Source organism: Pelodiscus sinensis, chromosome 11 (assembly GCF_052426305.1).
Source record: "Pelodiscus sinensis isolate ZL-2025 chromosome 11, ASM5242630v1, whole genome shotgun sequence".
Lineage (NCBI taxonomy): Eukaryota > Metazoa > Chordata > Testudines > Trionychidae > Pelodiscus > Pelodiscus sinensis.
The window spans coordinates 6359205-6386139 of record NC_143062.1 but is presented as its reverse complement, the minus strand read 5'-3'; the positions used below and the strand labels follow the sequence as shown (position 1 = coordinate 6386139).

At 61.7% G+C, this 26935-nt stretch overlaps 2 protein-coding genes across 4 annotated transcripts in view; one reads left to right on the top strand and one right to left on the bottom strand.

The window, feature by feature from the left end:
* RBM6 (RNA binding motif protein 6) overlaps positions 1–10280 on the bottom strand; it is a 78851-nt gene extending 68571 nt beyond the window's left edge. For 2 of the 3 annotated variants that reach the window (XM_075939552.2, XM_075939554.2), the window contains exon 1: positions 10132–10280. The gene's annotated coding sequence lies outside the window, so the exon portion shown is untranslated. Of the gene's footprint in view, positions 1–6169; positions 8938–10131 lie in introns of those variants that run through there. The other variant, XM_075939553.2, reaches the window with a different exon arrangement.
* A 2180-nt stretch (positions 10281–12460) lies between these two features.
* On the top strand, positions 12461–25162 carry MON1A (MON1 vesicular trafficking associated A). Its single transcript, XM_075939558.2, has 7 exons — positions 12461–12612; positions 15070–15207; positions 16949–17413; positions 20035–20797; positions 21551–21698; positions 22130–22337; positions 24249–25162. The coding sequence occupies exons 2-6, from the start codon at positions 15090–15092 to the stop codon at positions 22268–22270; spliced, it is 1635 nt and encodes a 544-aa protein (XP_075795673.2). The 5' UTR covers positions 12461–12612; positions 15070–15089; the 3' UTR covers positions 22271–22337; positions 24249–25162.
* The last annotated feature ends 1773 nt before the right edge of the window (positions 25163–26935 follow it).

Sequence of the window (26935 nt, the reverse complement as noted above, 5' to 3'; positions counted from 1 at the left end):
GTACCACCAGCATCTTCCTCACCCTTATCACAAGCCTGGTCTGTGAACGCACAGCAGTCTTTTTCTGGACAGACGGACTGGCGAAAGCAGGAAGCCAAAGATTGGAAAAAGGGACACGTGACTACAGAGGATGTATCGCAGGCTCCTGATCAACCACAGGAGGAGAACGTGGAACCAACCCTCCAGCGTAAATGAAGAGGGTTCCGCTTTGGATGAGCCATCAAGTCCTGGTTTCAAAATGGGAAAGACCAGAGGAGATCAGTGTTAATGGAAACAGCGCGAATGACAATCACTCCCCAAAGAGAGAAAAGTCAGAGGGTCATTGGGAGGAGTCATCACAGACGGTGGTACTAAGGGCAGAGAGCAGGTGCAATCTCCTGGCTGACGTACTTCCAGTGCTGCATACCCAGCAGGGGCAGAAGAAGGCACTCCCAAAGGAGAACAGGAGAGGAACTGCTTATTCCCATGGGATTCCAGCACTAGAGAGACAACTAGAGGAGCAGACCACAGCAGCAGGAGAGGAACAAAGCTGATACTGGGCATGGGATCATTTCCAGCCTGAAGGACATGGACGAGTTGTCCATTATCCAGCGGATGGCTAGCTGTGGATCTGACCTAAAGCTGTTAATTATCACATGTCTGAAACCTCACTTCAAGGACACACGAGGTGGGAGTGACACGGACACACCTGGCGAGCAGTCTCAACAGCCTGAGAGAGCTGAATTGCTCGTCAGCACTGCACAAGGGCGTCGAGGCAAAGCAAGCCAATGACAGCCACCTAGGGTGGAACAGCACACACTCACCGAAGTGGGAGAAAGGCCAAAAATACACCTGCAGCAGCAGGGGCGACATGAAAGGGTGGGCCAAGGAGGCACGTAACACCCTCCTCCCAAGCTGAGAGTGGGAAGGGCATGAGACCAGAGGCTCTACTTAGCCCGGGATCTAGAAGGGTCAGGACCATCCCGCACTCACCAGTGGACACAGGGGGAAGTGGAGCAACATGGCTCTGCTCCCCCAGCTTCATCAATTAAGGGAGGGGGTGGGACCGCCCCTTGGACCCACCAACAGGAAGTGGAGTGATGTTGCTCCGCTACCATCCGGCCAGTGCCGGTGAATACAGGGGAGCAACCTGTGCTGCCAGGGCCAGACCCCCTCTAGTCCCCTGGGCCACATGACTTGGGGAGGGGGCTTGGGGCAAGAGGCGTAAATTCAAATACCCCCCCGCCTAATTCTAATCCCTGGGGAAAGCCCTATGAAACTCCCTCAGTGCTTGAGAGAGTGGCCGCTGGTGTAGTAACCCTGACACTAGCACCCACTAAAACTATGATGCAGTGGCACAGAATGCTGATGGGGGCAGAGAGCCAACAAAAGAGCATTTCAGCGAACGAGCTCAGAACCGGAAGAAAGCTGAGACACAAGAACACACATGCTAGGCTAGCGGATGAACTGCAGCTGGGGTCATAGGTGAGGTGATAAAATAAAAGGAACAGGAGGATAAGAGTAGCGGCTGAGATGCAAAAAGGAAAATAAGGAGAAGCGGCAAAAAAAATAGACCTGGGCATGGGAGCAAAAACTGTTCCAGAAGGGCAATGGAGGAAAATAAAATCTAGACACATGGGAGGAAACGAAAAGGAAATGATCAAAAAAGCCATGTAAGAGAGAAGCTGGACTTACAGGAAGAAAGGAAAATTAATTCTTCTCTAATGTTACTCAACAATATTCTGTGTCGTTGCTTTTGCTCTGGTTAACAACAGAGCGTTTGGTATAAACTGCACAAAGTCAGGACGAGTAGCATGCATGGGCTCACAAAGGTTAACATACTGGTAACCGATATTTTATTATTCTAAACAGTAAGTATTTGGCAGTGTTCTATACTGTCCTCCTGGAGCAACCTTTCCATTTTCCCTTATAAAGTTCTATATGTTTAAACTGATCCCTTCTGTCTTGGTCTGCCTCTGCTTCTCCTCTCAAGTCACCTAGCCAGGCAGAGGCAAACAGCAAAGTAAAACTATACAACGTGTGACCGTCAATTTTCTCTCTAATGTTGGCTGCACCGGATTTACAAATGCAACGGCGAATCTACTTTTTGCACACAAGCTCTGCAAAGCTCTGCAGAGCTGTGGGCAAAGAGCAGTCCTGAGGATCTCATAGACTCTAAGGTCAGAAGGGACCATTATGATCATGTAGTCTGACCCCCTGCACAACGCAGGCCACAGAATCTCACCCACCCACTCCTGGAATAATCCTCTCACCTATATCTCAGATACTGAAATCCTCAAATGATGGTGTGAAAACCCCAAGATGCAGCGAATCCTCCAGCAAGTGATCTGTGCCCCATGCTACAGAGGAAGGCGAAAAACCTCCAGGGTTTCTGCCAATCTACCCTGGAGGAAAATTCCTTCCCAACCCCAAATATGAAGATCAGCTGAATCCTGAACACGTGGGCAAGACTCCCCAAGCAGGGGCAGGCAGAAGAGGATCTATTTACTGGTGCCTGCCAGTATTAAAAGGATCCTGAATTTACGGCCCTGCGTGCTGCACTCCTCCTTGCCCTGCATTATGCACTACACTGAAGGGTACCATCATTCTTTCAGGTGCCTGGCTCATCTTCCACGCACTCAAAAGGCGCTGACAAGAACCGTCTCATCACCAGGAACTGTAGTGATTCTACCCTGGGGGCCCATGTCTTTTTGCCCTACTTCTACCCCCTCCTGTAACTCCTGATGTAATTTGAACCTCCCCATTTTTGTTCTCTTCTCCCCCTTCTCCCTCTTCATTCTCCTCCATAATCTCCAAGCGCTTTCACTGATAACTGCTTTGTGTCAACAAGAAGACTGATGTGAATATGTCCAATCAAAATCTAGTCTCCTACTTAGAAACTTTGTTTGCAAACACTGCGATACCAGCAGGGAATGGTGACATTACTTCCCTGTACTCATGCCCACCAAAGCCCTACGCCTGATGATTAAACTGCTCCTCCCCAGCAGTAGATTTTGCATGGCTGTGGCAGGGTTGGAGTCCAGCTGACATGCAAGTGGCGAACAGGCACTTTTCAAAAAGTCTCTGGTTTTACAAGTTTCACTGGCAGAACCAAGCCCCACCAATCCATCCTCTTCTGAGAGGATTTATGAACAGAATCCCACTTATTCCACAAGGACGTAATTCGCCTGCCGCTGTAGAACTAAGCGCCAGAACCTCCGCTTTAACCTGGGAAAGTCGACTCAAGGGAAACTAGAGGGTTACACTGCAGGCTGCTTGTTTAGATCATACCAGGATCCCCTATTCTCCCCCCACCCAACTCACAATACATCACAGAAGAGGGCTGGAGACTATCACCAGCTTCCTTCCCCTTCTCCTAGCCAAAAAGATCTCAGGCTCCTGCTTCCCATATACCAGTTTACTCCAGACACCAGTAGAGACTTGAACTGCACAACTGTAGACTAGGTTACCCACTAAGCATTACCCTTACCGGGCGATGCTTGCCAGGTACAGATTAACCAGGACCTGGGAGCAGCTGAGGGCAAAAGCTGGCCATCCTGCACAGGGTTCATGTGAGAGGCGGCGCTGCGGGACCAACCCAGCAGCACCCCAGCTGCTCCGCCCCGGGCTTCCCCAAGTCCACCGCTACTGAAACTGACCAGCAGTGGACTTGGGGAAGCTGGGGGCAGAGCAGCTCTGATTGTCCAGCTAACCAGAGCACTTCCGGGTTCCAGTTGGTGCCGGACTATCGGGAATGCCGGACCACTGGATGCCGACCAACTGGAGTTTTACTGTATTTCTCTTTCAGAAGACTACTTTCTTCATAGTATCTCTCATGCGCAAAGCATGTTTTCAAGTCCCCCCATTTAGCCTACTCTCTCAAGACTAAGTATACTCTTCTTGAAAGTCGAGTATCAGAGGAGTAGCCGTGTTAGTCGAATCTGCAAAAGCGGCGAGGAGTCCTGTGGCACCTTATAGACTAAACAAAGTGTTGGAGCATGAGCTTTCGTGGGCAGACCCACTTCATCGGATGTATCTGCCCACGAAAGCTTATGCTCCAACACTTCGGTTAGTCTATAAGGTGCCACAGGACTCCTTGCCGCTTCTCGAAAGTGTTCCTAAGACTGGATATTCTAATTTTTTATCTTTCTTGTTGCTCTTCTGGACTCTCTCCAGTTTGTCCACATCTTTCCTAAAGTGTGGAAACCAAAACTGGACGTAAAACTCCAACAGAGGCCTGACCAGAAAAGAAAAAAATACCTTGACACTTCTCAACATGCTTGTGACCGCGGGGCCCCTTGGTTCCAACTGGCAGAAGGCATAAGGGGCACACAGGGTTTTACAGGGATCCCTTGGTCGGCTATCTGCACACTACTTCACCAAAGCAGCATGTGAGCTCTCCACCAAGAGCACCTTAACCCTTGCAGTGCATACGTGTGGCTAACAGGGAAGGCCCATCTACATTAATTATGTTCTTAGCATCCTGCAGTGAAGGCAGATCACCAGGAGGTGGTGACATACTACAAAAATGTTTGTTTCAGGCAGAAGTAAGGAACACGGCTATTTGTGTATCCTAAGGCTATGTGTGTGAGAGCCAGGGCAAAGACTGCAAACTCTATATGGAAATTTACAAGAAGAAAAACAGCAGCGGGTGTACTGTTTCTGAATCAAGACAAAGGCTTGGTCTGGCATAACTTGGTGTGCAATAGGGATTTAAGCGCCTAGTCGACTATCTGGTAAGCATAAGCTTATCAGATAGTCGACTAGTGACTCGACTAGTTGCTCCCCCCCACTTGCTGCCTCTATCAGAAAGAGGCAGCGGGGAGGAGGGGGTGGGAGCAGGAGCCACCGCTGGGGGGAGCCAGTTTAAAAGCAGGTTCCCTCCAGGACCGTCTTCACAGGGAGGGGACAGGGGCACAGCGGGGAACCTGCAACATTTCAAAAGCAGAAGCGCCGCAGGGAGCAGGCCAGCAGGGGACTGCTGGAGTACCCCGCTGGCCTCATACTCTCCGTGGCGCGTCCACCTTTGAAATGTAGCCAGAGCTGGCAGGGCACTATAACTACCTGACCCTTGTCTGAAGTAGTACTGCCTACCCAGTTATTACCCAGTTTGTAGTTGTGCATTTGAGATTTTCTTCCTAATGCTTTGTCTACAATAGCACTTTTGCCAGTCAAGGGTGTGAAAAACCCACACTCCTGACCAACATAAAAGTTTCACCAACATTAGCATTGGTGTAGACAATGCTAGGTCAACAGAATACTCTCCCACAGGCATAGAGCAGCTACACAGGAGACCTTACAGTGTTGCAGGAGTGCCGCTATAAGGTTTGTAGCATAAACAGGGCCTAAGTGTACTATTCTATACTTGTGTTTACTGAATGTCATCTTGTTTATTTTAGATTAATTCTCCAGTTTGTCAGGATCCATTTGAATGTCTTCCAAAGTACTTGGACCCTCGACTGCCTTGGTATCGTCTGCAAATCGTATAAGCCTACTCTCCACTCTACTGTCCGAATCATTCATGAAAATACTGTACAGTAGCAAACCCAGAACACATGCCTGCAAGCCTCCAATCGATACAGCCTCCCAGTCTGACAGCGAACCATTGATAAGTGTCCTTTCAGTACAGTCTTCCAACTGGTTGTGCACCCACCTTATAACAACTTCATCTAGACCACAACATCCTAGTTTCATTATGAAAATATCATGAGACTCATTGTAATAAGAAATCAAGATATATACCAAAACTATAGCCTTCCCCTTACTCTCATCCACTAGGCCAGGGGTCTCCAACCTTTCTAAGCACGAGATCACTTTTTGAGTTTAAATGCAATCCAAGATCTACCTCAAACCCAAATACCCTTGCCCCGCCTCCTTTGTGCTCCTGCGAGGCCCCCTCTCCTGCTCATTCCATCCTCCCTCCCTCCCTCACCCTTCCTCCCGTTCACCAGTCTGGGGCACAGGGCTGGGGTGCAGGCTCTGGTCTTGGATTAAGGAATATGGAGCATGAGGGGCTCTGCGCTGAGCCTGGGGCAGGCAGTTGGGGTTTCTGAGGGGGTTCTAGGTGCAGGCTGTGGGAGGGTGTTTGGATGCAGGGGTGCTCGGAGCTGGGCAGGGACTTGGGGTGCAGGATGGAGTTCATGACTGGAGTAGGGTTTTGGGAGGTGGGCACCAGCTGGGCACTGCTTACCTCAGGTGGCTCTTGGGTGGGGCGGGCTTACCCCTGTCCTGGCCCTGCACTACTCCCAAAAGCAGACAGCAAACTCCATCCCAAGTCCTGTTGTGCCCCCTCTCTGCTCTGTGGAGATAGGATACAGGGTGGGAGGGGGCACCTTGACATCAGTGCCCCCCTTCTCCCTCCCCTGCCCTGCTCAGAAAGCAGAGTCTCCAGAGGAGACAGATCCAAGGCAAAGGGCAGGAGATGTGCAACAATTGGGGGAGGGGAATGGCAGCTGAAGTGCTGGGATTGATACCTTCTTGGCCAAACCTGTCAAAATCACCTGTCAGAGGCTCCAAGATCTACCAGCAGATCCCGATCTACTGGTTGGTGACCACTGCACTAGGCCAATTATCCTGTCAAAGAAGGAAGTTAAATCACGTTCAACCAACCTGTTCGACAGCTCCATGCTGGCTATTACTTATCATCCTATTAGCCTATGATGCTCACAGATTGATTGAAAGTTAAACTGCTCCAGATTCCTTGCATCTCCCTGCTTTCTACCTTTATGATGTACAGGTTGAACCCCTCTAGTCTGGCACCTCAGAACCTGACCAGTGCCAAACCAGAGAGTTTGCCGAGCCATGGGAAATCTATACTAGTGTTTCTCAACCTTTTTTTTTTTTTTTTAAACAAAGTACCCCCTTTTTAAAAAACAATTATAAAGTACCCCCATTACCTATAGTTTTCAGACACATCAATTTTTTTTCTACCATTGCAACACATTTGTTTTAAACAACTTAATCATAGCTGGGCGGGCGATGAAATTTTGGGGTGTAAAAAGTACAAAAATAATAAAACACTGTAAAACTTAAAAATTCAGTTTTCTCCAAATTTCAGTTGTGTTGATGTTCCCCCCCCCCCCCCCGACGTCTCTCAAGCACACCTAAGGGTATTTGTACCACTGGTTGAGAAACACTGATCTACACTGTTTAGCAGCATTACCAACACTTTCACTGCTCTTAGAAGACATTTAGGGGTATATTAGGGCTAAATCACAGCACAAAACACCAAGCACCACGCCTGGTGGCTGTAAACAAACTTATGAGACTGTGGGAAATTTGGTCACACTCATGATAAGTGGCCATCAGCCTAACTCACATCATGGCAGACCACAAATGTTGCCGGACCAGAGATTCAACCTGTATTTTAAATAAATCGGAACATTTGGGAAGGATTGATGAGGGTTTTACTTGCTTGTTTTTCAGATTTTGTGGCAGACTGTATTCCCATGGCTTCAACTAGGGAATTTTAGAGCTCCCCCAGTGCCATGCTATCAGTATTGTAACCTCTGTTCTGGAAAGATAAAAAGAGCCATCTAAGGGCTCCCAATGTTGCTGATAAGATTCACTGACCAAAAGGTAGAAATCCAACTTTGCCATCCTCCAGCATGGGGCAGAAATCATGCCATCCACATATTACCCTCCATTTATGGTCCCCCATTTAGACAATTACTTTGAGCGGAATATCCCACTCTATCCCATCCACTGTCCTAATAATGCTCACAGATGATGCTCTCCTTGGACCAAATCATTTTTTCCACAGCCCAAATGATGTCCACACTGATTCTTTGTCCAATTTTCTTTTAAAGATGGCAAGCTCTTTGGTGGTAGAGCCGTGGTATCCAACACACTAGCCACTAGAGTGTGGCTAGTTCGCTATTGAGAGTGGCTACTGCTTCAGAACTGGTTGGATGCCACAAAGGTAGAGGCGGTCTCTTCATAGGTGTCTTTACGGGACCTGGCAAAATGGAGCCTGATCTTGATCAGGGCCTTAGAGTAGTACCATAACAAATAGAAAACCCTTAACTACAGACATCACTTCTGCTCCACCATAAAGACTCTGACTTGACTGTACAAGCTCAGATCCCAGTACTAACTCGCAAGACTGGACAGAGATCCCCTGAGAGATGTTTCACAATGAGGTTCTTCAAACTAAAACTTAGTTTCCTCATTTTTAAATGTCTTATACCACTTATCTAAGACCCTAAATACAATTATATGAAAAAAAATAGAGAAAATTACAGTTGGAGTTAGTTTCTCAAGAGCCAAAAAATGCAGAATTTTTGGGGAACATACAAATTTAACTCTGCCCCCTACTGCACATGCATTACAGTTTATTCCTAGATGCTGGGGCTACAGAGTTAAGACTCACATTCTTCCCCATATTCATGGAGGACAAGCCACTATTGACAAGTTGGTACAAAGATCCATGGGAGAGTGCTATTACCTCGTGTACAAAACTGTACTGTACATGGGTTATTAAAGCAATTACACATCTCAATAATTTGAACTCATAGATACCGAAAGTAGACGAGGCAGCTCAGTGAATCTACAGACCATTATAATGCTGTGTTAATCTGGAACTTGTGTTGCATTCAAAAACTTATTTTCACATACAAAAACCAGAATTAAATTTTGCTTCTGCCACTATTAATCTATTTCAGAAGCTCACTTTGCAGACTGGAAGTCTGACACCCCTGGATTATTGTTGCATGTCATTTCAAAAACAATACACACGTTTCCATATAACTTAAGATACAAGCTTTACATGTGCATTAACAAATACGTAAGTCAAACTGCAGAAACACTCATGTTACATGGTATCATATGACAGGTGATAAATCTTAACCACATTATATGCACAACAAGAAGCACATTCCAACAGGCCTGGAAACAGACACTGAGAGCCATCTGGGCCACAATCCTGCCACACTGCAAGCCCTCATCCCCACAAAAACACCTTCATGTTTTCTTCACTCAACCCAGTCACTTAAGGATTAAAACTTATCTGTGCTGTTCCAGGTCCAACACCTCCAGGACTATCACTCACTAGAACTGAAACACTACAGCTCCACAGCAATTTACCAGGCAGCACCCTGGCTAAGGGGAACCCCCTTCAGAAGCTGCAACCCCTGTAATCATTCCATCTCCAACAAAAGCAGCCAGGATCCTCCATGGACAGCTGCCTGCCCAAAACGGACACTTTCCTAGCCAGGATTTTGCCTTACAAAATTCCCAGAAACTAGGCATCCCATTGGCAAACCCCCAATTCCCACCCTGTCCCCCCAGCCCAGGATCCTGCAGGCTCTCTTAACACCCCCACAACCAATGTCTCCCCAGCAAAGTGTCAGAGACAGGAAACTCCTGCGAACAAACTGACAGCGTGAGAAGGTCTGGCACAAGGTTTCCTCAAACCTCGCCATGGTCAATCCTGCAGCAAGGCCCCACACGGGAATCCTCCTCCGGCCCACGGTGATGAACCTCCCTCTGCCCCGTATGAGCCTCTCCAGACCTCAGAGCCCGAGAAGTCCCAGCTGAGAGCTCACACACCCCACGCATACCCCCGGCTGAGAACCCACACAGCTGACACCGTCCCCCCGGACCCGGTATGTGCGACCCCCCCCAGCGCCCCACCCCCACCCGGACCCCGCATGTGCGACCCCCCCCCAGCGCCCCACCCCCACCCGGACCCCGCATGTGCGACCCCCCCAGCGCCCCACCCCCACCCGGACCCCGCATGTGCGACCCCCCCCAGCGCCCCACCCCCACCCGGACCCCGCATGTGCGACCCCCCCCAGCGCCCCACCCCCACCCGGACCCCGCATGTGCGACCCCCCCAGCGCCCCACCCCCACCCGGACCCGGCATGGGCGACCCCCCCCAGCGCCCCACCCCCACCCGGACCCGCCATGGGCGACCCCCCCCCCCCCAGCGCCCCACCCCCACCCGGACCCGGCATGGGCGACCCCCCCGCCCCGAGCCCGGCCCGCCCCCGCCCCGCGTGTCCCGCCACCAGGCGAGCGCGGGCTGGGCCGAGGCGCGCGGGGAGCCGGCCGGAGCGGCGCCGCCCCCATCCCGAGAGCGGCGGTCGCGCGGGGGGGGGAATCTCTCGGCTCTCGGCTCCCGCCCCCCGCCCGGACGGGCCCCCCCTCACCTCAGTCGCCGACGGAACCGCCGCCCCAGGCCCGCTGCAGCGCCGAGAGGAAACCGGAACTTCCTGGGCGGCGCCGCCGCGCTGCACCATGGGACATAGAGTCCGGGCGCGCCGCTGCACGACCGCTCCCGGCATGCACTGCGCAGCCGCCCGCCGCGGCTGCGGCGCGCGAGGCGCGTGTTGCAGACTACGCTTCCCAGGGTGCTTTGCAGGGCACGTGGGCCGGACGCTTCGCCGCCGCGGGCGCGGAGGCATCCTGGGGGATGTAGTGCTGCGGCGTAGGGTCTGGCGGGCCGAGCTCGCCAGCGCTTCCCTTGGGCACCCGGCGCCCGCTGCGCCCTGGCCCGTAGCCCCAGCTCCGGGAGGGGCCCGGGGAGCTTCTAGCGGCAAACAAAGAGCCAGAATGAGGGTTCCAAGCCAATCTCCGTGGGGGGGCCACACGCAGGGCAAGGCGCTCGCCCTAATGACACGGCCACAGAAATCCGGGCTCGGGGGAAGCAAGCCCGAGCTGAGAGCCAGAGGCACCCATCTCCGAGGAACCCTGCACATCTGGGCACTGATGGAGCTAACGTAACATCTGGGTGCTGCATCAGACTCGTTTGCAGTGGCTGGGCCATAACATGGCGGCGGTTTGCCAGGGTTAGCCCTGATGCAGGCCACAGGGACTGGTGAGCGCAGCTCCCATTGGCCGCAGATTGTCGTTTGCAGCCAATGGGAGCAGCGGGAAGAGGTGCAGCCTGGAACGCTGCTTCCCGCAGCTCCCGTTGGCTGCAATCGACAATGTGTGGCCAACGGGAGCTGCGCTCGCCAGTACGTGCAGACATTCCAGTAAATATAGCAGTGGAGGCCCGCCGGGGCTAATCCTAGTGGAGCAGATCTGGCCTGCAAGCCAGTATTTGCCCATCCCTGCACTAGGCACTCGCCTTGTGTGTCCGCAATATACATCACTGCCTACCCCTGGTGGTTGTGAAATCACTGGTAACTCAGCCAGCGGAGTGGCCTGCCCAGAGCACCGCGACATAATTATTCTGATATCAGAAAGCAAAGGCCTCTAGTCTGTACCTAGACACAATGGTTCCACTATCACCCCTACATTTGGACCCTCTGGAAGAAACGGGTCTTCCTGGCGCTGGGCCTGGCCCATCTCATCTCCCCTTGACTAGTGCTGGGATGGGGGGGCATGCAGAGCCACGCGAAAAGATTAGAATAACAATGAATACTGGCCTGTGGGCTCCTCTGCTGAGCGCCGTCCCTCCTGTGCAAGTAGTCAGCGGGAAAACAGCTTGTGCCAATGCCCTGAAACAGGCACCAGGGCAGGGAGAGAGGGACTGGCTGGGCCGAGGGACACATGAATGTCACCGTTTCCTGGCTTCCGAGTGCTTCGGTGGGCAGCCCCAATGTTATTTCAATCTAATTTTCCTGGGCTCGTGCACAGCACAGGGAAGCGGCTGTGGGGACATGGAAAGACGCGCGAGGACGAGATGACAAGTTCTTGAACTTACTGCAAAGTGCAGAACTTTGCGTTTGCCAGTGATGAGTGACATGCGCCGCCCCCTCACCCAGCCCCTTCGCCTGGCTCCATTTCCCTGATCTTCTGCACAGTCCCCTGGTCTTACCTGAAATAAGGGAGCCCTCAGCAAACCCGGCTACCTTGCTGGTCACCCACCCCTCCGCTGTCTCCAGAGAGGCCTGAGCACGAAGGGGCAGAGTTACACAAGCAAACACTCGGGAAGCAGCTCAGCGATGGCAAGGCCAGGGTACCAGCCAGGCGCAGGGTACCAGCTGGGACCCAGGGGACCCTCCAGGGACCAGGGGACCAGCCAGGCACGAGGACCAGTTGGAGTGCAGGGTACCAGCCAGGGCGCAGGGTACCAGCCGGGAGCCAGCTGGGGGGCAGGGGACCAGCCAAGCACAGCACAGGGGCCCAGGATTCCAGATAGGGTGCGGGTACCAGCTGGGGCTCAGAAGACCAGCCAGGGACTAGGGGACCAGCCAGGGGCCAGCTGGGGGGCAGGAGCCAGCCCGGCACGGTGCAGGGAACCAGCCGGGGACCAGGGCACCAGCCAGGGACCAGCTGGGGGGCAGAGGCCAGCCAGGGACCAGCTGGGGGGCAGGAGCCAGCCGGGGACCAAGGGACCAAGCAGGGAGCAGCGCAGGCGGTGACTGGTGCCGGCTGCTCCCTGCGCGGGGGGCGCTCTATGGGGACTAAGCCCTGGGCTGCCCCCCGGCAGCAGGACGCCCCCGTTAGCGGCGGGCCCGGAACGAGGGGCTCTGAGTTAGCCGCAGCCCCCGGGCTCCTACCGGGGCGCAGAGCCGGGCCGGCCGGGGACGGAGGGAGCGGCCGGGCCGAGGGGCAGGCGGGCCGGGCCGACTACAGTCCCCAGGCTGCACCGGGCGTGCGCTGCGGGGGCAGGGGCAGGGGCAGGGCCGGGACGGCCGGGGGCAGCCGCTAGGCGGGGCCCCGAGCGCTGCGGGAGCCAGGTGGGTCTGAGCGCGCGGGCCCGGCCGCTGCTCTCCGAGCCCCGGGGAGCCTGGGCACAGCGCGGAGTGTGCGAGGGGCCCGAGCGAGAGAGGCGCCTGCTCCGGCCTCCCTGTGCAGGGGGAGGCCGGTGGGGCAGGGTCTCCGTGCACGGGGCAGGCCGGTGGGGCAGGGTCCCCGTGCACGGGGCAGGCCGGTGGGGCAGGGTCCCCGTGCACGGGGCAGGCCGGTGGGGCAGGGTCCCCGTGCACGGGCAGGCCGGTGGGGCAGGGACCCCGTGCCCGGGGCAGGCCGGTGGGGCGGGGTCCCCGTGCCCGGGGCAGGCCGGTGGGGCGGGGTCCCCGTGCACGGGGCAGGCCGGTGGGGCGGGGTCCCCGTGCACGGGGCAGGCCGGTGGGGCAGGGTCCCCGTGCACGGGGCAGGCCGGTGGGGCGGGGTCCCCGTGCCCGGGGCAGGCCGGTGGGGCAGGGTCCCCGTGCACGGGGCAGGCCGGTGGGGCAGGGTCCCCGTGCAGGTGGAAGTCAAGGGCTGTAGTGCACTCATCCCTTCGTGGGTGGGGGGCTGCTTCTAGTAGAGCCTGAGCCGCTTCGAAAGCCATTTGGGGCGTCTCTGATTGAAAGCAAGAGACCAGTCGGTAGCAGTGGTGGGAGGGGCCGAAGGAGGGGGGGGGCACGGACGAGACGCCCATCTCTGTGGCCCCTCTGGGTGCCCCCATCGCTCCTCACCCGGAGAGTGCAGGGTCCTTGTGGTGAGAGCCAAGCATGGGGGGGCTCCAGGATCCGCCCCGATTCCGCCGCCGCTCATCTGCTGGCCCCCAGGGGGCTCGGAGCCTGGGGGGGGCAGCCCTGCGGCAGTGACCGAATGAGCCGCGCTTGGCAGCCCCCCTGCACATTCCCAGCCTGGCTCCCTATGGCCGCACGCCCCCACTCTGCTCCTCGTGGCCCCACGCCAGGGCGCTCCACGGAGCCCCCCGAGGGCTCTGTCCACAGGTCCCCTGGGCAGGGCCCTCCCCGGACCCGCCGGCCCCCACCGGGGCAGTGCCAACAGGAGCTCAGCCTGGACGTGGACGAGCGCCGGCCTGGGAGGCAGAGACGTGGCCAGAGATGCGCCAGGCCCAGAGCGGGGGGCAAGTCCCAGTCTTTTCTTCCCGGTGCTGGGGGGGGGCATGTGGCCTCACAGGAGTTCCCCCGATTCTGCCCCACTCCCAGTCCAGGACCCCACGCTCTTCCCCTCCTCTCCCCTCCCCACCTTCCCAGTGTCCCCTGGGGGCCAGGCGCTGAGTCCTGGCTCTCAGGGCGTGCCCACACTCGGTCCCCAGCAGGACCCCCCCTCCAGTGCGACGGCACCTTCTCTCCAGCGGCAGGGAGACAGCCCCTTCTCGGGGAGTCCACTCCAGTGGACCTGGGTCCCCCGCCCCCATGTCAGTCTCCCTGCAGCCGGCTGAGTCCAGCCTGCCCTGCCCTATCCCCCAGAAACAGCCCCCGTCTCCCAGCAGAGCCCCCAATACCCCAGCCTGGGCCCCTCTTCTCCCCTCCCCTCCCCCTCCAATGTTCTCCCCTCGCTGGGGTCAGCTGGGCCGGTCGTGGGGTCTCCCCTCTGCAGCCCCTTGTCTGGTGTCTGGCCGGACCCAGCCGTGTCCTCTGAGCAGAGCCGGGGTCACAGGGCACCAGACGCTGCGGCTCCAGTTCTGGGCTGAAACAACAAACTCCCCCCCCCCCCCCCTTTGTCACATTAACCAGTAACATCCGGGCACTGAGCGCCCCTCTGCATGCAGCCCCCCGACCCCGCAGAACTACCCCCTTCCTCACAGGGCAGCTGCAGGAGAGTTTCCAAGGCTGCCCAGCTGATTAGCAGCCTGCTCCCAGCCAGCAGCAGGTGTTTCTCCTGGTGGTGCACATCCGCACCTAGGTGCACAGAACAACAATTATTCCACACATGGGTAGAAAAGTTTAGAGGGAGCATTGGCTGGAGGCGGGGGGCTGAAGGTGGGACAGTAGATGGAGGAGCTGTTGGTAACTGCTGCTTTCCCCACTCTGCCCTGCCAGTGGAGGAAGGAGCAGAAGCCCCTCGCCCTGCCCCTCCCCAGAGCTGCCTCGGCTCCGGCTCTGGCTCCGACTCCATACAGCCGCAGCCCTGCTGGAGGAGAGCACCGTGGCTGCGGGCAGCAGTGCACAGGGGAAGAGCAAAGCTCCGGCTCCCCGCAGCCTTGTGCTGCTGGGCAAAGGGGGCCAGCGGGGAGACGGCTCAGTGGAGGGCTGGGGGGCGTAACGGTGTCTTTCCGTATGGCTATAGGCTGGCACTAGGCTCGGGAGAGGAGTGGGTCGCTTGCCCGGCCTTTGCTGCTGCCGTCCCCCAGATGTCTCCGGAGTGGCGCCCCGCCCTGTCCCCTCCCCCCCCCCCCGCCTGCTGGGAGCAGCCAGGCCAACGCGAGAGCAGCTGACGGTCTCCTTTGCCTGCAGGTCCCTGCCTGCCCGGAGCCATGGCTGCAGACGTGCACAAGCAAGGGCCAGCACCCGGATCCCTGGGGCCAGCAGACGGGCAGCACCCGGAGCGGTCGGAGAGCCCCATGCCAGGGCTGGTCCAGGGCACGGAACCAGGTAGGGGCATTTCCAGGATCCCCGGTCGCCCCCGCGGCAGATTGGCCCTGGGGGAGGCCGAGAGTCCCCCTTCCCAGGCTAGCCTGGGAGGGCTCGGGCCCTGGCCGGGGTACCGAGCAGTGGCTGGGTCGATGGACAGGCACGCAGGCCAACCAGCAGGGAGAACGGCAACGAAGGCCCTCCCCACGGCTTAGGCTGTCCCTTGGCGGCAGTCAGCACTGGGAGTGACCCTGGAGTCATACGACGTGTCCTCGCCGGCCTGCTCCCTCCACCGGGGAGCCACTCAGGAGAGGGGGCCTGGCTCCATAGAGCTCTCCCTCCACCTGGCACTGCCCCCCCACAAACATGCTGCCCCACCTTCGGGTCCCCCCTAGCGAATTCCTAGAAGCGTGGCCGGGCCCGTGGCGGTAACAGGCCTGTGAGCGTGGGGCGGTGGGAGCGTGGCCGGGCCCGTGGCGGTAACAGGCCTGTGAGCGTGGGGCGGTGGGAGCGTGGCCGGGCCCGTGGCGGTAACAGGCCTGTGAGCGTGGGGCGGTGGGAGCGTGGCCGGGCCCGTGGCGGTAACAGGCCTGTGAGCGTGGGGCGGTGGGAGCGTGGCCGGGCCCGTGGCGGTAACAGGCCTGTGAGCGTGGGGCGGTGGGAGCGTGGCCGGGCCCGTGGCGGTAACAGGCCTGTGAGCGTGGGGCGGTGGGAGCGTGGCCGGGCCCGTGGCGGTAACAGGCCTGTGAGCGTGGGGCGGTGGGAGCGTGGCCGGGCCCGTGGCGGTGGGAGCGTGGCCGGGCCCGTGGCGGTAACAGGCCTGTGAGCGTGGGGCGGTGGGAGCGTGGCCGGGCCCGTGGCGGTAACAGGCCTGTGAGCGTGGGGCGGTGGGAGCATGGCTGGGCCCGTGGTGCTAACAGGCCTGTGAAGGGCCCAGGGTTCTGGGGTGATGTCTAACCCCATGGGTAGAGCGGGGCGGAGCCAGAGGGCAGCTTGCTGGGATGCCTCCCTCCCCCCCCCCAGAGTAACGTGCCGGTGGGGGCGAGGAGCGAGGCCTCGGGGTTAACCGCCTGGAGAGACCAGCCAGGGTCCGACCTTAGCCAGAGATGGGAACCCCTCCCCCCGTCGCCCTACCCCCGACACGAGGGCTGTCACGCACGCCCCTCCCCGCTGGGCTGGGCCCTTGGCGGCTGCTGTGCTCCGCCCCCCGCGCGGGCATTGGCTGAGCTGGTGAAGGCTGCGGGCACGGAGCCCGGGGGCTGCCCTGCCCTGCCCTGCCCTTCCCTGCCGAGAGGCCTTGGCAGCATCTCAGCCTCGGCGCCGCATGGCCTTGGCAGGGTGCCAGCCTCCCCGGGCCGGGGTAAAGTCCCCCAGCTCCAAGCAGAGATAGCGGGGCCATAAAACCAGGCGCCAGCCTTGGGAGGGGGTGTCGCGCTGTCGGAGAGGCGCAGGACCGTCGTGCCAACCCCCGGCCAGGCTGTCACACACCACGTGGGGGGACACCAGGCCAGGGACACGCGAGCGCCTGGGCCACGGTCCCAGCCTCACCGTGGAGTCCCGGCCAGTCCCCGGCGCATCCAGCCGCCCAGACCGCTCACACCCCAACCCCCCCACGTCCCAAGAGGCCAGTCAGCCCCCGGGTGTCCCCTGAGCCGGCCTGCGACAGCCGTCTGAGCGGCTCCTGTTGGCTGGCACCTGGACAGACCCCCGGCGCTCGCTCTGGTTAGGGGAGCAGAGGTCAAAGCTCTGTGTTGGTTCTCAGGGGCAGGCCAGGAGGGGGCCATGTTTGCACACACCCAGTCCTACGAGGACCTGACGAGCCCTGAGGACGGAGAGGTGGCGTCCAGGAGCCCCGAGGAGGGGCCAGGGGACCGAGCAGACCAGACCAGCATGGAGCAGATTAGCAAGGACTTCAGCGAACTCAGCACGCAGCTGACGGGCGTGGCCTTGGACCTGGAGGAGGAGATGAGGCTGAGCCGGGAGGACAAGGAGGCCGTGTCTCCGCAGGCGGCCCGGCGGGACTCCGAGCGCTCGGGGGAGGACGAGGACGTGACCATGGAGGCCTGGCGCATGCACCAGAAGCACGTGTTCGTGCTGAGCGAGGCAGGCAAGCCGGTGTATTCCCGCTACGGCTCCGAGGAGGCGCTCTCCAGCACCACCGGGGTGATGATGGCCCTGGTGTCCTTCCTGGAGGCGGAGAAGAATGCCATCCGGTCTATCCATGCAGGTACCTGGTGGCAGGGGCACGCGCTCCCTGGGGGCGTTGGCTGGGCTTAGACGTGACGCTCTGGCGACCGCTGTGCAGAGCAGCTGGGGCACCGGCGTGGATGAGCGCAGGGCAGGCCTGGGCCCGTCTCAGCTGTAGCTGGCCCCGCACCGGCGCACGCAGCTGTAGCTGGCCCCACACCTGCACGCACCATTGCCTGACGTGCATACGCGGCTGTAGCTGGCCCTGCACCGGCGCACACCATTGCCTGACGTGCATACGCGGCTGTAGCTGGCCCTGCACCGGCGCACACCATTGCCTGACGTGCACACGCGGCTGTAGCTGGACCCGCACCGGCGCACACCATTGCCTGACGTGCACACGCGGCTGTAGCTGGCCCTGCACCGGCGCACACCATTGCCTGACGTGCACACGCGGCTGTAGCTGGCCCTGCACCGGCGCACACCATTGCCTGACGTGCATACATGGCTGTAGCTGGCCCCGCACCGGCGCACACCATTGCCTGACGTGCACACGCGGCTGTAGCTGGCCCCGCACCGGCGCACACCATTGCCTGACGTGCACACATGGCTGTAGCTGGCCCCGCACCAGCGTAAACCATTGCCTGACATGCACACGCGGCTGTAGCTGGCCCCGCACCGGCGCACACCATTGCCTGACGTGCACACATGGCTGTAGCTGGCCCCGCACCAGCGCACACCATTGCCTGACATGCACAAATGGCTGTAGCTGGCCCCGCACCGGCGCACACCATTGCCTGACGTGCACACATGGCTGTAGCTGGCCCTGCACCGGCGCACACCATTGCCTGACGTGCACACGCGGCTGTAGCTGGCCCCGCACCGGCGCACACCATTGCCTGACGTGCACACATGGCTGTAGCTGGCCCCGCACTGGCGCACACCATTGCCTGACGTGCACACATGGCTGTAGCTGGCCCTGCACCGGCGCACACCATTGCCTGACGTGCACACATGGCTGTAGCTGGCCCCGCACCGGCGCACACCATTGCCTGACGTGCACACATGGCTGTAGCTGGCCCCGCACCGGCGCACACCATTGCCTGACGTGCACACATGGCTGTAGCTGGCCCCGCACCGGTGCACACCATTGCCTGACGTGCACACGCGGCTGCCACAAGGGCGTGTGTGAGTCCGGCACCCGGGAGTGCTGAGTGTGCGCGTGAAAGGGGCCGCTGGGAGGTGGTTCCGGGGCAGGCAGAGGTGGCCTGGGCCTGTGGAGGGTGGCAAGCCCGTGGCTCTGGCCCGTCACACGGCTCCTGTGCGGGGGGGCTGCGCTTCCTTCCTCGGCTGGGCCAGGCGCGGGCTGCAGGGGGGGCCCCTTGCACGGAGGAACCTGCAGCCAGCAGGGCAGATGCTGGCGAGGAGGAAGCGGGGAACCCCTCCCTGCAGGTCCTGCCCCCACGCTCCCCTTGGCCAGGAATCCCAGACTGCAGGAGCAGGGCGGGGCCTCCAGGGGGCGCTTCCCCGCGGCGCGCAGAGCTGCACACAGCCACCTGTGCCCCCCGGAGCTACGCTAGGTAGCCCCCCCATTCCCTGTCCCTGTCCTGACAAACCCCACACTCCCACCCCCACCCCGTCCCCCCCACCCAGACCCTGCCTCTCACCCTGCTCCTGCACCCCCTCCTGCCCAGACCCCGCACCCCCACCCTGCCCCAGCCCCCCCCTGCCCCTGCTTCCCCCAATCCCGCACCCCCTCCTGCCCCCTCCCTTCCACCCAGACCCCGCACCCCCTCCCCCACCCCCCACCCTGCCCCAGCCCCCTCCCTTCCACCCAGCCCCTGCTTCTCACCCAATCCCGCACCCCCTCCTGCCCCCTCCCTTCCACCCAGACCCTGCACCCCCTCCTGCCCAGACCCCTCACCCCCACCCTGCCCCAGCCCCCTCCCTTCCACCCAGCCCCTGCTTCTCACCCAATCCCGCACCCCCTCCTGCCCCCTCCCTTCCACCCAGACCCTGCACCCCCTCCTGCCCAGACCCTTTGCCTTCACCGCTTGTACCCCACCTGCTGCCTACACCCCCCACCCCAGCCTACTCCTGCACCCTTCCAGCTCCTGCGCCTGTAGCTCTAGCCCACTCCTGCATCTACCTCCCACCCAGACCCCCACCCTCAAGCTGCTCCCTGGCAGCCCCCCTCCTGCACACTGCCTGAGCCCCTCCTTTGTGGCCCCACCCCAGAGCCTAGGGGCCCTCAGAAAAATGAACCCAGCCCTGCACATCCAGAGCCCTGGCGCCTCCCCCGGGACCCCCGAGGGGCTGGAGGGGAGGGGACGGGAGGGAGGATATCTTCCCTCTTCTCATCTGGGGGCCAGGCCAGGGCGGGTTTGTGGGTTTTTTGAATTACTTTGCTTCCCCTTGCATGTGGCCCTGATTGATTTTCCTGTGGGCCAGGGGCCCCGCCTCAGGTTGGGGGGGGCGATCCACCCCCGAGCGCCACAGCTGTGACGTCCCAACCCCCGTGGCAGAGCCGGCTACCGCCGCTCAGGGAGGTGGTCCTCCTACACCCGTCTCCGGGTGTGGGCTGTAGCTACGGCGACGGAGCTGTGCCGCCGCGGTTCCCTCTGGGCTGACCTGGCCTCCCTCTCCTCCCGCGCGGGGCAGATGGCTACAAGGTGGTCTTTGTGCGCCGGAGCCCGCTGGTGCTGGTGGCCGTGGCCCGGACGCGGCAGTCGGAGCAGGAGGTCGCCCACGAGCTGCTGTACATCTACTACCAGATCCTGAGCCTGCTCACCGGGCCCCAGCTCCACCACATCTTCCAGCAGAAGCAGAACTACGACCTGCGCAGGCTGCTGGCCGGCTCCGAGCGCATCACCGACAGCCTGCTGGACCTGATGGCGCGGGACCCCAGCGTCCTGATGGGCGCGGCGCGCTGCCTGCCCATGCCGCCAGGGCTGCGGGACACCGTGGGCGCCTGCCTGCAGCAGGCCCGGGCCGGGAGCCTGGTCTTCTCCATCCTGCTCTGCAGGAACCAGCTGGTGTCCCTGGTGCGCAGGAAGGACCAGGTCCTACACCCTATTGACCTGCATTTACTCTTCAACCTCATCAGCTCCTCCTCCTTCCGGGAGGGCGAGGCCTGGACTCCCATCTGCCTGCCCAAGTTCAACGCCAGCAGCTTCTTCCACGCCCACATCTCCTACCTGGAGCAGGCCCCGGACCTGTGCCTGCTGCTGGTCTCCGCCGACCGCGAGGACTTCTTCAGCGTCTCCGACTGCAAGCGCCGGTTCCAGGAGCGCCTGCGCAAGCGCGGCGTGGCCTCGGCCCTGCAGGAGGCGCTGCGCACCCCCTTCTACAGCGTCGCCCAGGTGGGCATCCCGGACCTCCGCCACTTCCTCTACAAGTCCAAGAGCTCGGGGCTCTTCACCAGGTGAGAGGCGGGGCGGGGCGGGCCTGGCCTCCGTGGAGGGGCGCTCCTGTGGCCATGCCGCTCAGAGCCGGGGCTGCTCCCCCCGACGGGCCTGCGCTGGCACGGGGCTGGGAGCAGGCACTCATAGTCCCCCCGAGCCACAGGCGGGACTCCCGCGGGGCTCGGGAGCGCGCTGTCTGGGTGCCGGGCAGGCGCCCGCGGGGCTCGGGAGCGCGCTGTCTGGGTGCCGGGCGGGCTGCCCGCGGGGCCCGGGAGCGCGCTGTCTGGGTGCCGGGCGGGCTGTCCGTGGGGCCCGGGAGCGCGCTGTCTGGGTGCCAGGCGGGGGCGGGGCCCGGGAGCGCGCTGTCTGGGTGCCGGGCGGGCTGTCCGTGGGGCCCGGGAGCGCGCTGTCTGGGTGCCGGGCGGGCTGCCCGCGGGGCCCGGGAGCGCGCTGTCTGGGTGCCGGGCGGGCTGTCCGTGGGGCCCGGGAGCACGCTGTCTGGGTGCCAGGCGGCCGCCCGCGGGGCTCGGGAGCGCGCTGTCTGGGTGCCCTGTGGGGCTGGGTGCCGGGGGGCTGCCCGCAGGGCCCGGGAGCGCGCTGTCTGGGTGCCGGGCGGGCTGCCCGCAGGGCCCGGGAGCGCGCTGTCTGGGTGCCGGGCGGGCTGTCCGCGGGGCCCGGGAGCGCGCTGTCTGGGTGCCAGGCGGCCGCCCTGGGACGCGGAGGCCTTGCTCTGGTGCGCGGGGCCAGGGTAAGGATCTGGGTTGTTTTTCCAGCCCGGAGGTCGAGGCTCCGTATGTCAGCGAGGAGGAGAAGCAAAGGCTCCTGGAGCTCTACCGGTACCTGCACAGCCGGGCCCACAACTCCTCCCGCCCCCTGAAGAACATCTATGTCACAGGCCCCAGAGAGAACCTCCTGGCCTGGGTAAGAGCCACTCAGCCCAGGAGAGTGGCCACGGCCACAGCTCTGGGGTCAAGGGTCCGGTGCTGGCCGCAGTAGCAGGCTTTTCTCCTCTGACCGGGACCGGCCAGTAGGGGGGCAAAGAGCCACCCGCCTTGGGGGGGTACCGAGCTGAGAGAGCAGCTGAAGGCCCCACTATGGTCAGGCTGGCGGGTACATTCCTCTGCATGCGGAACGTGGATACCAACCCGCTGTCAGGAGGGGGCCTGGGAAATAAGAACGGCTTAGTGTGTGTCATAAGCCCTATACTGTTTGCTGGTCAGGGGAATCTCCTTCGGGTCCTGCGTCCTCTCTTAGGTTAGTGCTGTCGCCACTGGGCCTCCTGCAGAAGCCCTCGTGGTATCTGGAAGCGGGCGCATGCCCAGGCTCTGACGGGTCTGCTGCCCTCCCCCCAGGTGACCGGCGCCTTCGAGCTGTACGTGTGCTACAGCCCGCTGGGGACCAAGGCGGCCGTGCTCAGCGCTGTCAGCAAGCTCATGAAGTGGATCCGCAGGGAGGAGGAGCGACTCTTCATCCTGACGCCGCAGACCTACTGAGGGGACTGGCCTGGGGCGCGCCCGCCACACCCAGAGCCCTCGGGCAGGCCCCGCCCTGCTGTGCGCGGTGAGGGGCCCTGGGGAGACGGCCCCCCCTCCGGAGTGTGGGCTTTGAGAGACGGGAGCTTCCCGAGTCGCCTGGCGCTGTGAGCGGGCACGCGCTCCCCGCCTCCCCCGGCCCAGCTGGGGCTCTCCTTGCTAGCCACCTCCACGGCGGGCACTCGGCCGGCACTGGCCTCCCAGGACTCCTGCACCTCCCCCCGTCGCTGGGCTCTTCCTGAGTCTTGGGGTGGCACCTCCCCGGGCAGGGCCATTGCCTGTGTGCGCCCCCTTCCTCCCCGCCTCTGGCGCGGCCTCAGCCCGGCCTTACAGCCCCCCCCTTCCTCCCCGCCTCTGGCCCAGCCTCGGCCCGGCCTTACAGCCCCCCCTTCCTCCCCGCCTCTGGCACGGCCTCGGCCCGGCCTTACAGCCCCCCCCTTCCTCCCCGCCTCTGGCGCGGCCTCAGCCCGGCCTTACAGCCCCCCCTTCCTCCCCGCCTCTGGCCCGGCCTCGGCCCGGCCTTACAGCCCCCCCCCCCCCCTTCCTCCCCGTCTCTGGCACGGCCTCGGCCCGGCCTTACAGCCCCCCCTTCCTCCCCGCCTCTGGCACGGCCTCAGCCCGGCCTTACAGCCCCCCCTTCCTCCCCGCCTCTGGCACGGCCTCAGCCCGGCCTTACAGCCCCCCCTTCCTCCCCGTCTCTGGCACGGCCTCAGCCCAGCCTTACAGCGTTTACCCCCCCCCCCCCCCCCCCAAGCACTGTGCAAGGCGTCTCAGCTGTTTCTGTTCTAGGAGTTTGCAGCGAGCGTCCCAAGGGCCTGGCCCGGCAGGGCGCCGCCCGCCCAGGTGGACTCTGGAATTTCACCTGGTTCTGGGGGGCGGGGGCCGAGCCAGTGCCAGGCTGGGCTTGCTCCTGCCCCGGGGGGTAGCCCCCCCCGCCTGCTCCCAGCGTCCCGGGAGGCCCCCAGGGCGGGGGAAATCGGGCCCCAGCTGGGCGTGTGGAGAAGGGCTCGTCTGGGGCTTGGCTGCTCTTTCCTTCCCTCGCGGGCCAGACCGGGCGCCCGGCTCTCCAGTCCCAGTACCCTGGCAGGCTCCAACCGCGTCCTTCCTGTCACGTTTCACAACCCGGCCAGCCCTTGCCTCACCCGCCCTGCGGCCTGGCCTGCAGCACTCAGCCCTGCCCCACTCCCTGCAGACGCCGCCTCAGCCCCGACCCGCATGGGGCCCACGGGGCCTGGGTTCCTTGCCGGGCCTGGGGCTGCTGGGCCCAGAACCGGGGAGGCCGGGGCCGAGGGACAGGAGCGTCGAAAGCAGCGGGAGCCCCGTGGTGCCGTTAGCCCCCGCCTGAGGGCGGGTGCTGGGTTTGCCGGCGCGGGAACGTTAACCGGCCGGTACATCCCAGGCCTGGCGTGGGAATATTGCCCCAGAAGCCCGGCAGCCCTGTGGGAACCGCACAGCCACAGCTGCCCTGCCTGTCAGCCCCTCCCTCCTCCTGGGGCCTGTCATCCCCAGGCCGTCTGCGGAACGGCTGCTTAGCCGGCGGGTCCCAGCCCGGAGCAGTGCCAGGGATTTCCTGTCCTACGCGCAGGGCTCGCCGCCCTCCCCCAGCCCGCCCCACACGTGGCCGGGAGCAGGGCCAAGATCCTCGGCCTGCCCCACCCACCGCGTTCAGACGGCCCGGTGCACCGCAGCCCGCAGGCGCCGGGGCCTCGCTCGGACGTGGGCGCTGGCAAAGGAGCCGCCACAGGGACACAAAGGCTGGAGAAGGCGCTGAACTCCTGGGCGATTTAGGGCCGTGGGGCGGGAGGGACATGGGCCACCGTGGGGGTGGCAGGCCCAGTCCAGCTGCCTTGCGGGGAGACAGGAGCCCAGCACAAGTGAGCTGGCGCCAGGTGAGGTTGGCTGGCCTCCGGCCTCATGCTCTGTTGTCTTGGCTGCCCAGGACGTCTCGGCCCTGCCTGGCCGGAGACTCTCCAGCGCCCGCAGCGCCCGAGGGCTTGGGACGGAAGAGGCACAACTCCGGGCTTTAAAGAGGTCTGGGAGGCTCCCTGCTCTCCCAAGAGGACAGAGCGGGCCCACTTCTACCTGGCGGGGCCAAGAACCGGGCACCGGGGAGGAACCTGAACCTGTTTCTACTGGCACGAAATGGACGAAGGACTGACTCCGGTTCCAGCGAAAGAGCAGACTGCGCTGGAAGGATGCCCCTCCCCGCCAGGCGCTGGAGGAACTGGGGCTCCGGGTGGGACCTTGGATTCTCCCCAGTCTGCACGTAGCAGAGCTCACAGTGGGAACTGGCCTGGCGCCAGGAGCAGGGTGTGGACTGGGTGGGATCAGCTGTCCCTAGAGGGCAGGGCGCAGGGTAGAGGGGTCACTAGGAGGAGTGTCTCCCAGAGGGCAGAGCTGGGGCTGCTGGCCTGGTGTTCCCACACAGCGTGGGCAGCGTCCCGCACAGTGCAGAGGAACCCCCCCAGCTGGGACAGCTGCAGGAGGCAATCTCGGGGTGCCTCCAGGCTGACCCTGCTGCATGAGAGCCGTGGGCGCAGTGTCACCCGCCTGTCTGCCTTCTAGGCAGAGCTGCGGCGCCCACACTTGCAATTCATCCCAAGGCCCGGGACAGCTGGTGTTCCCCACAGCCGCTGCAGCCCAGCGCCTGTTTGTCACACTCGGCCCTTGTGGGTGTGAACTTTGGCCCAGCCACAGGGTGTCACCTGTCAGAGCTGCCCAGGGACTGAGGACCAGGGCTGTAGCAGCGCTGCCAGACTGGGCCAAGGCAGCCGGCTCCTCTGGGAATGGGCTAGAAGATGCTGAATTGTAAAACATTTACCCGTTTACCAGAAATAAACACAATCAAGCTGGCAGCGTCCTTGTGATGGCCTGGGAACCCTGAGTGCGCACGGAGCAGGCCGCCCGCGGGGGCCAGGCCCGAGCAGACTCAGAAATGGTGAGATTTTAAGACCCAGCGGTACCCTGGGGCTCTGTTTGCCTGCTGGGTTTGAGCCTCGGCTTGCATGTCCCAGCCTTCCTTCCTCGTGGCTGACCGAGCACCCGCACGTGCACAACGCAAAGCCTCTGCCCCTCCCCTTGCGTCCCAGGGCATATGGGTTAGAGTTAGCGTGTTCAGCTGGAAATGCAGTTTCAAAGGCAGAGCTCCTTTAAATCGCTGTGCTTAACGCCAAACGGTTACAGCTGCCAGTTACTGGCCAGTCCCCGCACCCCCTGGCCCAGCGTACCCACACGTGGCCAAGCTCCAACACAGCATCAGGTGTTTACGGGACCTCGGCACCTTGTGGGGCTCGTCCCTTTTGAAAAGGAACCCCGTACGCCAGGCGGATTGCTGCATCTGCGGCCGGGTGGCGAAGCCAAGCCACCGAATGCTGCCAGCCCCCGAGATTCTTACGGCTCTTGCACATCGAGTTGGTTTCTGGACAACGGGACTCGTGTTATCGCCCGCGCAAACGTGTTTCGAGCCCTTGCGAGGGCACAGCAAAGCTGGGCAGCCAGGGAAGGGTCCAGTGCTGACTCAGACCCTCTCGGCTTTTCACCCCGACCGATGATTGTGGGGGCCTGGGCCGTGCAGAGCGGGCACTGTGCCCAGCAGGGGCTGACAGGCATGGCTGTTCTCTTGGCCTTTCCTGGCCCCTCCGCAATGTTTGGGCAAGTTACCCCCTGCTCCCTTGCTGCACAGCACATGGGGGGAGAGGGGCTGCTTAGGAGCATGAGGGGTCTCCCCGTTTGCTGGGCTAGTGCCTGGCCTAGAACAACAGAACCCCACTTCTGAGCGGGGCCTGGTACAAACAGGCGCGGGGGTGCTCCTTGGAATGGCTTCCTTGGGGCACCCGGGGTGGAAAGTCCCAGGTATAAGCTCCGGAGCAGCCTGCATGGGCACCACCAAGCACAGCCCCAGCCTGCTCCGACTGCCCGGCCGGCATGCGGAAGGGCGCAGCGGAGCAGGGCCAAGGATGGAGGAGAAATAGGTTCTAACCACTGCTCCCCACCTCGGACCATGGGAGAGATGTGGACAGGCAGGACTGGGTGGAGGGGACAGAGCCGAAATACCATGGTGTGGCTGGGCTGGAGTTAGACACGCTCAGCCTGGTCCGAGTCCCAGTTCTGGGTTCTAACCACTAGGCAATGCTGCCTCCCTAAATAGCAACCTGTTTTACAACACCCCCTCCCCCAGCACTGGGAGAGCAGGTGGGGTGCTGGGGTCACTGAGGATCCTGGTGCGGCTTTCACCCCACAGACTAATGGGGGCACAGACAGATGTCGCCATTCCTCTGGTTTCAGATTCTCCCTGGTTTCGGTACCACGCTTGGGGGCTGGCGTCAGAGCTCCGTGCCAAGCCCGGAGCAAGTGGAGCTGTGCCAGAGTCTGCAGAGAGCCTGAGCCAGTAGCTGCAGGGGGCACAAATGGTGTTTCCATGGGGGTGGACTCCAAGGGTGCTGTGAGCAAGGAGGCAGCTCAGAGACGTGCACGACCCGCCCAGCACAGCACGGGCTTGCCGTGGGAAAAGGGAAGGCAGCCTCCCGGGCCTGCGCTCCCAGCAGCCACGGCAGGCCTGTGCTGTGCTGGGCGGGTCGTGCACGTCTCTGAGCTGCCTCCTTGCTCACAGCACCCTTCGGGGTGCAG